This window comes from Ranitomeya variabilis, chromosome 2 (genome assembly GCF_051348905.1).
Source record: "Ranitomeya variabilis isolate aRanVar5 chromosome 2, aRanVar5.hap1, whole genome shotgun sequence".
Classification (NCBI taxonomy): domain Eukaryota; kingdom Metazoa; phylum Chordata; class Amphibia; order Anura; family Dendrobatidae; genus Ranitomeya; species Ranitomeya variabilis.
The window spans coordinates 129,014,673-129,026,686 of record NC_135233.1 but is presented as its reverse complement, the minus strand read 5'-3'; the positions used below and the strand labels follow the sequence as shown (position 1 = coordinate 129,026,686).

The 12,014-nt window shown below is 39.9% G+C and overlaps 1 protein-coding gene across 1 annotated transcript in view; it reads left to right on the top strand.

Moving 5' to 3' along the window:
* The window catches only part of CRIM1 (cysteine rich transmembrane BMP regulator 1), a 957,989-nt gene that overhangs the window by 512,305 nt on the left and 433,670 nt on the right, over positions 1-12,014 (top strand). Inside the window, exon 5 of the mRNA XM_077283003.1 lies at positions 3,391-3,512. Coding sequence (XP_077139118.1) covers positions 3,391-3,512 — 122 coding nt within the window. The remainder of the gene's footprint in view (positions 1-3,390; positions 3,513-12,014) is intronic.

The following is a 12,014-nucleotide window of genomic DNA, read 5'->3' as shown; positions in this document are numbered from 1 at the left end:
CATCTAGTCAATTTCTCTGTTGAGTAAGCTGATTTTCATGTGCAAATTTTCCCAATAGATTTGCATCACATGCAGAAAATCCATATGTAGAAAAGTATGTAATCTGCACATGACTGTAGCAAGTTTTGGCAAAGCCAAATATTAGGAAGTATAAACAACAAAACAACTTTACTGAAAACGTAACCCTCGAGCGAAGCATTCCTTGCGAAACGCACGTTGTATGTGGTGGGACTCTTTTGCATACTTGTTGCAGTCTTGGAGTTGTGGGTATCCGGTATTTTATGTATCTTATCTATACTCATATATTTATTTTTATAAATTATATAGGAGGCGTACTTAGACTAACTATTATCAAATACCTTACTTCCTAGATCATTTATTTATTTGTATTTTGCGTGTGATACATATTTATCCTCCTTTAGACTTTCTTACATGATAGCAAGATTCCTATTATGGATGATCAATTCCTACTTTATAGGTATCCACCACCTTTTACTCATTTTTACCTGTTTTTTTTATCATTCTTTCTATATGTTTTTAAATACTGTCTGTGTATATATACACATGCGGTCAAAATTGTTGGTACCCCTCATTTAATGACAGAAAACCCACAATGGTCACAGAAATAACTTGAATCTGACAAAAGTAATAATAAATTAAAGATCTATGAAAATGAACAAATGAAAGTCAGGCATTGTTTTTCAACCATGCTTCCACATAATAAAAAAAAAAACCTCATGAAATAGGCCTGGACAGAAATGATGGTGCCCTTAACTTAATATTTTGTTGCACAACCTTTTGAGGCAATCACTGCAATCAAACGATTCGTTTAACGGTCATTGAGACTTCTGCACCTCTCGACAGGTATTTTGGCCCACTCCTCAAGAGCAAACTGCTCCAGTTGTCTCGTGTTTGAAGGTTTCCTTTTCCAGGCGGCATGTTTCAGCTCTTTCCAAAGATGCTCAATAGGATTTAGGTCAGTGCTCATAGAAGGCCACTTCAGAATAGTCCAGTGTTTTCCTCTTAGCCATTCTTGGGTGTTTTTAGCTGGGTATTTTCAGTCATTATCCTGTTGCAAGACCCATGACCTGCGACTAAGACCAAGCTTTCTGACACTGGGCAGCACATTTCTTTCTAGAATCCCTTGATAGTCTTGAGATTTCATTGTACCCTGCATAGATTCTAGACATCCTGTGCCAGATGCAGCAAAGCAGCCCCAGAACATAACAGAGCCTCCTCCATGTTTCACAGTAGGAACAGTGTTCTTTTCTTGATATGCTTCATTTTTCCATCTGAGAACATAGAGCCTGATGTGCCTTGCCAAAAAGTTTCATTTTTGTCTCATCTGTCCATGGGATATTCTCCCAGAAGCTTTGTGGCTTGTCAACATATAGTTTGGCAAATTCCAGTCTGGCTTTTTTACGACTTTTTTTTCAACAATGTTGTCCTCTTTGGTCGTCTCCCATGATGTCCACTTTGGCTCATTTAATGACAGATGGTGCGATCTGACACTGATATTCCTTGAGCTTGAACTTCACCTTTAATCTGTTTAGAAGTTTTTCTGGGCTCTTTTGTTACCATTCATATTATACGTCTCTTTGATTTGTCATTAGTGATGAGCGAGTATACTCGTTGTTAGGGTTTTCCCGAGCACACTTGGGTGGTCTTCGATTATTTGTTAGTGCTCGGAAATTTAGTTTTTGTCCAAGCAGCTGCATGATTTGCGGCTGCTAGACAGACTGAGTACATATGAGGATTCCCTAGAAACCTGTATTCAGGCTGTCCAGCAGCCGTAAATCATGCAGCTGAGGCGACGAAAACTAAATCTCCAAGCACTAACAATTTCTCGGAGATCACCCGGGCAACGAGTATACTCGCTCTTCACTATTTGTCATCAGTTTTCCTCCTGCGGCCCCGTCCAGGAAGGTTGGCTACAGTCCCATGGATCTTAACTTTCTGAATAATACCTTATGTGCTAACTGTAGTCACCGGAGCATCAAGCTGCTTGGAGAGGGTCTTATAACTTTTACCTTTAACATGTTTGTCTATAATTTTCTTTCTAATCTCCTGAGACAACTTTTCCCTTTGCTTCCTCTGGCCCATGATGAGTGTGATACACACCATGTTACCAAACAGCACAGTGAGTATCTGTAGCCCTATATACAGGCCCACTTACTGATTCCAAGATTGTAGACACCTGTGACGCTAGTTAGTGGACACACCTTGATTTAACATGTCCCTTTTATCACACTATTTTCAGGGGTACCATCATTTCTGTCCAGACCTATTTCATGAGTTTTATTTATTTTTTTAATTCTGTGGAAGCATGGTTGAAATCCAGTGTCTGACTTCCCTTTGTTCATTTTCATAGATCTTTTATATTACTTTTGAAAGATTCAAGTTACTTCTGTGACCATTGTGGGCTTTTCTGTCATTAAACGAGGGGTACCAACAATTTTGACCACGTGTGTATAATAATAAAAATACCTCATGATTTTAGTGGCTTGCATTTTCTTATTTTTTGATGTTAGGAATTGCTTATGCAACTAAGCCTCTTTGCATGGATTGTTAATTTATGTGTTAAAGCATGACATAAAAGGGGACAAATTGCAGCAACAAAAATCCAAGTAAAAAGCACACTAACAAATGCAATAGAAAAATACAAGTAACTTAATTGACATAATAGATGCAGAAAAGTCCTCAAATACTCATCGTAGGAATTTAGCCTATTTAAGCTATGTTCCCACTATGAGGTTTGGTGAGTTTTTTACTCTGTGTATTTTCAAAAAAAGTTCCCTATCTTAATTAATGGGTGCAGTTATGCTGCAGATGATCTACAATATCCAAAACTCACTAAAGGCTCATCATGGGAACGTGGCCTTACACAAAGCAAAGCTGACTATCCCTGATTCTCCCACCCTCCTGGGAGGAGTAACAACCTTCGTTCTTGCCCATGTGTCATATACTCGGATGTGATAAATGCTCATTTAGGGGTCATGTATTTAAGTCTTTGTGAGAATTGTCAGCGGCGGCCAGAAAGCGCTCCATAAATGACAGTACTCTTGTGCTTTCTTCCATCAGGGAAATGCCATAATTATTGCTAATAAGACCATTGGCAGATTGGATTGTAAAAAGGAACATGGCTTTATTCATTTCTCCTCGGTAAGGAAAGTGAATAAACCTATTGATTTTGGCATGTCGTCGTCTAGTGATTCTGTGCACAGACTGATAATGCAGAACTTGTACCAGTAATAGACTGTCTTGACATCTGCTGGCAATGCCTAATGTATGCGGGGTTCCCCTATGTCTTTAATTGATACTTAAATATTTTTGCGCGGAACAAAGTGAACTGTAGTGCTGACACTGTCTCCACCTCTTGCTTATCTACAGATGTGAATGTCTCTCCGGGAACTGCAGCTTCCCCGTGTGTGAAGCAGGGTCAATCCCTCGGATAGTCTCACGAGGCAGTGGAACACCTGGGAAGTGCTGTGACATCTTCGAGTGCGTTAACGGTAAGCGGACTTCCTCTCGATAGACGATGGGTGGAAGGGCTGGAGGGAAGTCACTTCTGTTTGTCAGCATAAAAGTTTGCAAAGTCTGTGTAACCGTTACGGAAAGGACATTTCTCTTCAGTTCTGTGACCTTTCATAAGGGTTACAAGTTGTCTGGATCTCTTTAATTAACAGTTTAAGTGAAGATTACAGTTTGCATTCAGGCAGCACATCAATGAAAAGAAAGCCAAAAAAACTAAGAGATGCATCAAAGGTGATTTAATGATTTGTGGGCGTGCGGCCGTTCATTTATCTGATTTCATCACGCTCTGTGTTTAATTCTAAATGAATTCATTGTTGAGAACACTTTTATTTTTCTTCGCTCCTTTGGTCAAGCTGCGAGAACTGTCTTATCTCTTCCCATTACCCAAATAGGATCAAAAGCGGCAACTAACTTTCATGCATGTACAGATTTCTGACGTGGTTGAAGTCCAAAGGAGATAAATCCCATCAAAAGAGATCAGCCGAAGGTAGCTTTATTTGATAGGACGTGGATGGCGATGCTGATATTTTCCAAATGTAGCTGAACAAATAAGGAAGCTGTGTTCCTGGAGAGGGGCTTATCGTGAAGCAGATCAGAGCCTTACATTTGGATAAATCATATTACTTTATTGACAAGGCGCTGCAAATAGCTGCCAGTCCAAATCACACATGCCGGGAAGGGTCCTGGCCCAATGTGATGCCCAATGTGAGCTCATCGTGGAGCACTTATAGAGAACACAGGGTAGGCATGGAACCCATTACAAGAAGAGAAATATTCTACTTGTATAGCGTAGCTAGAAAATTTACTGTGTTTTTTTCTGCCCAAGTAGCAATGGGTCAACCCAATCCAAGGATATGGACTTTATTCTGTGCCTGCTTGGGTAAAGATAAGAACATAAAATTGGTTTACTTTTACATAGGTATAAAGGTGCATGTGGAAAATAGAGGACACTTACAGTACTTTCTAATCATTCATGTTCCACTAGACAGAATGAAGCACAGAAGACTTGACGGCTCTTAAGACCCTCATAGTCAGCAATTCAGCTGTATAGAGGCAACCTGAACATCGCCTCTATGTAGCAGAGCCGATCGGGGTGTGGCAGCTTCTAGTCTGCTATGGGAGACTATTGAAACATGCCAAAAGTAAAAAAAAAAAAAAAAAAAGTTTTTAATAATAATATAAAAGTTCAAATCACCCCCCTTTCATCCCATACAAAATAAAACAATTAAAAACAAATCAAACCTACACATATTTGGTATCTCTGCGTTCAGAATTGCCCGATCTAAAATTAAAAAAGGATTAACCTGATCGCTAAACAACATAGCGAGAAGAAAAAAGTAAAAACTCCAAAACTACATTTTTTTTGGTCGCCGCGACATTGCATTAAAGTGCAAAATGGGCGATCAAAAGATCGTATCCACACCAAAATGGTATCATTAAAAACGTCAGCTCGGCACGCAAAAAATAAACCCTCACCCTACCGAGATCACAAAAAACGGAGACGGGTATCGGAAAATGGTGCAGTTTTTTTTTGTTTTAGTAAACTTTGGAATGTCTATTAACTCATAATGACCTGGAGAATCCTAATGGCAGGTCAGTTTTAGCATTTGGTGAACCTAGTAAAAAAGCCAAACCAAAAACAAGTGTGGGATTGCACTTTTTTTGCAATTTCGCAGCACTTGGAATTTTTTTCCCGTTTTCTAGTGCACGGCATGGTAAAACCAATCGTGTCGTTCAAAAGTACAACTCGTCCCTCAAAAAGTAAACCCTCACAGGGCCATATTGACGGAAAAATAAAAAAGATATGGCTCTGGGAAGGAGGGGAGCGAGAAACGAAAACACAAAACCAAAAAAAGCTCCGGGGGTTAATGGGTTAAATGTTTTTATTTGTATATTTTAGTTTTTTGTGTAACTGCAGCTGATACAACTTTTGTACTTTGGTGTTGCTCTATGTTACTGTGTGAGTGCTCCAGTTAGAAACTCTACATTGGGTGGCAGTTTTTAGGCAAATATCAGTAGATTATTAAACTAGTGCAGTGGAGTTTGATGGAGAATTATGTTCAGAGAAGGAATGAATGGTCTGTTTCTAAAAGTACTTTGATTAGGGAACGTGATAGGCCGCCCGAAACAGATGTGTTTTTAGTTTACTGTGCAAGTTATGCTTAGTACTAATTTCTTGTGGTAGAGCATTCCAGAGGATTGGTGCAACTCGGGAGAAGTCTTGGAGCCGGGAGTGGGAGGAATGGATTAGTGCAGAGGTTAGTCAAAAGTCACTTGCGGAGCATAACGAGCGGGTAGGCCGATAAACAAATGAGGGAGGAGATGTAGGGGGGTGCCGCACTGCAGAGAGCTTTGTGGGTGAGAACAAGCAGTTTAACTTGAATTGTATAGGTGCTAATAGAGTATCTTCGGTGTACTCTAATACTGTGTTTGACTCACTGTGGCTGCAGGTCTCGCGGCTGTCCAACTGTTTATCTAGAAGGGTCATTGGCTATCCAGCAAACAAAAATCCATGTTTATGTTACTACAAATAACAAAAGAGATGTTAAGAAATTAAAGTCTTCCTCCATCACTGTCAATCATACTTTAATCCTACTTTAAAGTAGACCGTCATTTACCGTACGCCAAAAAAAAAGCCCGTCACAATAAAATTGACAGATTTAATCCAGTGAGTGAGATGTGCGATCAGCTCCTTATCAAATCACCATTGATTACAATTGCTCAGTATTTATAGCACGTTGATTGTAATTACGGGCTTTAAATGCTGTAGTAATTAGTTGCTCTACTTACCAGTGTGCGTTCCAATTGTAAATTACTTACAGTAATTCCAAAGTTTCTCAGTAAATAAATATTCTCATGGAATCCGAACAGAAGTTTTTGACAAAGCAGAACTGAATTTCTCTGACATGTAGATCTTCAATGGCCCTTGTCATCGGGAATTATCGTTTCTATAATTAAACTGATTACTAGCTCAATGGAAGTCCCTAACATAATGATTTGTGCTCTTCATGGTATGATAATATGTATAGTACTGTGCAAATGTTTTAGGCAAATGTGGAAAAAATGGTGCAAAGTAAGAATGCTTTCAAAAATAGAAGTGTTAATAACGTAGTTTTGTCAATTTAAAAAGAAATGGGTCAAAATAAAAAAAAAAACAAAACAGTGCTTTCAGACCTCCTCAAATAATGCAAAGAAAAAAAGTTCATAATCATTTAGAAACAACAATACTAATGTTTTAACTCAGGAAGAGTTCAGAAATCAATATTTTGTGGAATAACCATGATTTTTAATCACAGCTTTCATGCGTCTTGGCATGCTTTCCACCAGTCGTTCACACTGATTCTGGCACAAAATTTTTTGATGGCTTGTGACTATCCATCATCCTCTTGATTACATTCCAGAGGTTTTCAGTGGGGTTCAGGTCTGGAGATTGGGCTGCCCATGACAGGGTTTTGATGTGGTGGTCTCTTAATTTTTGCCAGAGCTGTATATATATTTACTATAGATTTTACATTTTTAATGGGCTGTCTTAAAAGAACATAGAGTAAATGGAATTTAATTTTCTGCTGTTATTTCTGGAGAAGACAAGACAACATATAGACAGTAAACATGTTTTAAGGTTTGGTGCAGGCATGTGCTGTATTTATTACTTCTATATAAGCAACATTATCATATTTGTTCTTCGATTAAAGGTATTTCAGACTAAGCCAAAAAGGTGATAAGTGTTAGGGTACCGTCTCACATAACGATTTACCAACGATCACGACCAGCGATACGACCTGGCCGTGATCGTTGGTAAGTGGTTGTGTGGTCGCTGGGGAGCTGTCACACAGTCAGCTCTCCAGCGACCAACGATGCCGAAGTCCCCGGGTAACCAGGGTAAACATCGGGTTACTAAGCGCAGGGCCGCGCTTAGTAACCCGATGTTTACCGTGGTTACCAGCGTAAAAGTAAAAAAAAACAAACAGTACATACTTACATTCCGGTGTCTGTCCCCCGGCGTTCTGCTTCTCTGCACTGTGTCTGCGCCAGCCGGAAAGCACAGCGGTGACGTCACCGCTGTGCTCGCTTTCCGGCTGGCCGGCGCTCACAGTGCAGAGACGCAGAACGCCGGGGGACAGACACCGGAATGTGAGTATGTACTGTTTGTTTTTTTTTTACTTTTATGCTGGTAACCACGGTAAACATCGGGTTACTAAGCGCGGCCCTGCGCTTAGTAACCCGATGTTTACCCTGGTTACAAGCGAACGCATCGCTGGATCGCTGTCACACAACGATCCAGCGATGACAGCGGGAGATCCAGCGACGAAAGAAAGTTCCAAACGATCTGCTACGACGTACGATTCTCAGCGGGGTCCCTGATCGCTGCTGCGTTTCAGACACAACGATATCGTAGCGATATCGCTGGAACGTCACGGATCGTACCGTCGTAGCGACGTAGTGCCACTGTGAGACGGTACCCTTAGATTGGTGTGCTTTCTACTGAAGTTCTTGTTTGCCTCCAAAACCATTTGATTTGAGAGGCAGGTGGTCATGCACCCTGCAAGTCTTATCACGAAACAAAACAAACAAAAGTTCTCCGCAATTAGATTGATTTGATTATCCCATCTTCCTGGCAATATATAAACCTTTAAGGAGGCTGTCCTCAGAAAATGACCTATTGTTTCATGAAATACACATGTACATTAGGCACAATGGTCATACCGCGATCTTATCTTTGGTACTGTTTAATGAGCATGTGCACAGGTCATAGTGAAGGGAGGAGGAGCAGGGAAGCTGAGACATCACCTATTGTGAAGAGTGGATCCTATGTTATCAGCTGTATATAGAGGTGTTGCCTGCCATTATACTCCTGCCTCTAATCATAGGCTGTGACTTCTCCCTAAAGGTCATGAAGTAGGAATCCAAAAAAGGCACATTAACCACCGTGAAAATTGCAAGATGTCTCATTTTATGTTTAGTAAAAATTGCTTTATAGATCAAAAATGACATTTTTTTAAAATATATGTAACACAAAAACTTGATTTATTTTCCCTTAAATATTACAAATTATCTTCACAAATATTGCGTGATAATTTAAACAAATTGGGGAAGTTTTCGTCTCAGTTGACAGAAACTTTTTCTTTTCAATTTTAATTACTTGTTAACATAAAACAATACTATTTTTTTGTAATAATAACGTCCTTAAGTATTCAAGCTACCATCAAGATTTATAAGTAATGTCATTGTCCAGTCATTGGCTTTTAGGTCCACAAGCTACGTTTGTAGGACATCTGATTTCAGATTAACAGTTCTTTGTGGTTCATTATGGGTTGTTTTGCGTTATTACTGGTTATTCTCCATAAGAGACTGATTGAGGGCAGACATACAGCACCTAATAATGATGGTGCGGACAATAGATAACACATGAGCATATGTCTGCCACCATAGAGCTTAGCTGATTAGGGTCATTTCAGGACATGAAGAAAGGGGCTTTGCGTGCACCAGTAGACACACTGACAGCTTCATGCAGCCTACTGGATGTTGCGTCTCTCTGCTGGCCCGTTTGACTTTATTATGGGAACAGCCACCTCTCATTTTTTCTAGTCTGGGCAGCAGAACAAATCTCTGGGAAATGGAGCCTTACAATGACAATCTTTATAGCTGATGCAAAGCCTGAAAGCGCAGCTTTTCTGTGCCTCGCCCATTCTGCTGCCTTGCCCACGATCGTGCTTGGTTGGTTTGATGGACAGGTGCACAGCACCATTATGGAAATTACAGACATTATTATATAGTCCATTTGTTTTCATTAGTGTCACAATGATCCATTTCATTTTCAGTTCATAGTCCCAGTTCCATTTTCCTCTGTGTTTTATTTAAAATTAAGCGACAGATTTTATATTTGCCGTCACTGTTCTGGTGGATGGGACAACCACTAATACCGTATATGTTCTAGGATTTGTTTTAGAGCCTTCATTACGGTGTTTAAAAGCATCATAACATTTTTAGTTTTAGGACATGTCACACTTTCCATAATGTATTCCGCTTATATATAATGGCTTTATTTATTACCTTTTGTATGCCAGTCTTTCCTCCCAGATGTCAAAATGCTTGTTGTTCTTACATTTGCTTGTTTCCATTGGTCCAGATATTTGGCTACCTTTCAAAACCTAATGGATGGGGTTTCACATGGCCTAATATGAGTGCACCGAAGGTATTGTTCGACAGGTAAAAATGTGGTATTGATAGTTCAGGTTGGCGTAAAAACATAAAATAAGCAATACTCACGTCACCGATCCTGTGACCCATGGCTTGTTGATGATGTATGGGTCCCCACCACTCTCTGTTTCCTCGTGCCATGTGAACACACAGTAAATCGCCACTTAGTTTAGATGAGCAGGTCTGCCCTGGTTCTAAAGCAGTTGTTTTTGCTTTACTCAAAAATTCATTTTGCATGTCAGTTATTTTGTGAATTGAATGTCCCTTATTATGCCCTTCACACCCCATAGCACAATAAACGTAGAATGTAACAAAAAAAATATTGCTAACCTGACCGCTCCCCTGTCCTGCAGTACTCGCAGCCCGCCATCTGGTCATCCTCGCCTTTTCTTTTTCCCTTAACCCCATTGCGTGTATTCTCTAATCATTCTGGAAGTTTTGGCCTGAAGTGAAGAGGTTGTAGAGAACACGTGTGGTGGGGGAAGGGGAACAGAAGGGGCGTGGAAGATCAGATGGCTGGTTGCAGGGGTGGCGGAACAGTTGAGCGCTGAGAATTTTTTTTTTACCGTTTGCCTGGCCCTCAAAAATTAAGCAAAATGACTGCCCCAGGTGCCCGCCATTTTGATGAATTTGAACTGAGCAAATGACCCAAAATATCTGTATTTTGGAGAATACAATTTTTTTTTTTATTTGGGTGAAATTCGATTCTTTTTAGAATAAATCCGCTCATTTTTGCCAATATCTTTGCTTACCACTTAGCCAATCAATAGCCTCCGTGGGGACAAGCCTCAGTCAGTGATTGGCTTGGCAACTTTCACTGTTTCTTGTGCGTTGAGAATTGACCTAACAGTAGAAACTATGCTGGCGTGAGCTGCTGCAGAATGGAAGTGCCGGAGATCGGCCAGATGAGTATTGCTTACCTTTTTCTTTCACCCATTCTAAGCCATTTAAATAAAAGAAATAGTAAAATATGTTAGTGCCGGCAGTATTCAGTTAGCCTTATCCTCTGGGATTTCTCTGAATATTTCCATTAAGAAAAGGATTGCAGGCTATGATTTTATGGATCCTAATGTACAGGTGTACTGGAGCCTTTTACCTGTCTTAGGCTTCGCATAGACTATGAATATGTGATCGTTACTGTTACTAATACAATGGCGTTATATGTGTATAATTGGAGAGATCAGTCCTGCATAATTCCAGCACTTACATGTATCACTTATAACGACACCTCTGCTTGTACCATATGTCATGAGACATCTCCGCAGCTATCGCTCTCATCGTATGACTGATAGCAGAGTGAGCGCCTACGCTTATTGTCCACTATACATTATAGGCTTGCTTCTATCTGTACGCTAAATAATTAGATTCCTAAATAGATGTCACAATTGATGCTTTCTAGTGTTCTTCAGGAAACATGAATCCATTATCCGCACTTCTTTGTCTCACATCAGTGGCCGAAAGCTTGCACTATGTTAATACATCTCGACACATATTGTTTATCACCTCCATCTCCTTGTAGGTGGAAAATAAATATAGGTTTTATTTTTCCGCTACTCACATCATCATTAATTCAGGCACTTAAGCTACTCCCTGTGGCAATTGGCGTAAACTGTAATAACTAGTAACTTTGAATTTGCGGTTTTTCAATGGCAGCTGTTGATCATGATCATCCATTAGAACGTACAGAACGTAATGCAAAAATAACCGGCTGCGCTCGAAATGTTTATATATTAACTGGATGCATTTTGTGGTTCATTTATCCCAATAACATACATGACTGGATGAGTATATATTACTAGTAACGAAGTCCAGGCAGTGCTCGTAGGAAGCGATTCTCACTTTATTTATCTTGTCTTGGGCGATTTTCCTTCTAATTGATGAAGCAAGGAATTCAGCAATTATAACTCCTTGTAATCCCTTTAATTGTGAATAAAACCTCTTTCTTGTTCAAGTGGGCTTCAAAGACATTTCCAGTATCTGGGGTGTTTTACATTTTTTTGCCCTTTTTTTTAAATGAGTTATTTTATCTTTAGCTATAAAGAGAAAAATGCTTTGTGGTTAGTTTTCTGTAGCGTAGGGTCAGGGACATTTGTGGGATTAGTGGTTTAAATGAATGTCAAATCCGGGCTCAGGCCCACTGCTGAAAAGGAGAATTAATTGAAGACGTGTGCCTTTATTAGCTCGCCCAGCGCTGGCATTCAGCAGTTGTAGCTGCTTTATTCTCGGCACAATTGTATTCACAGTGTTTACCTTCTCCCGTCCATTTATTGCATTTTTATTCC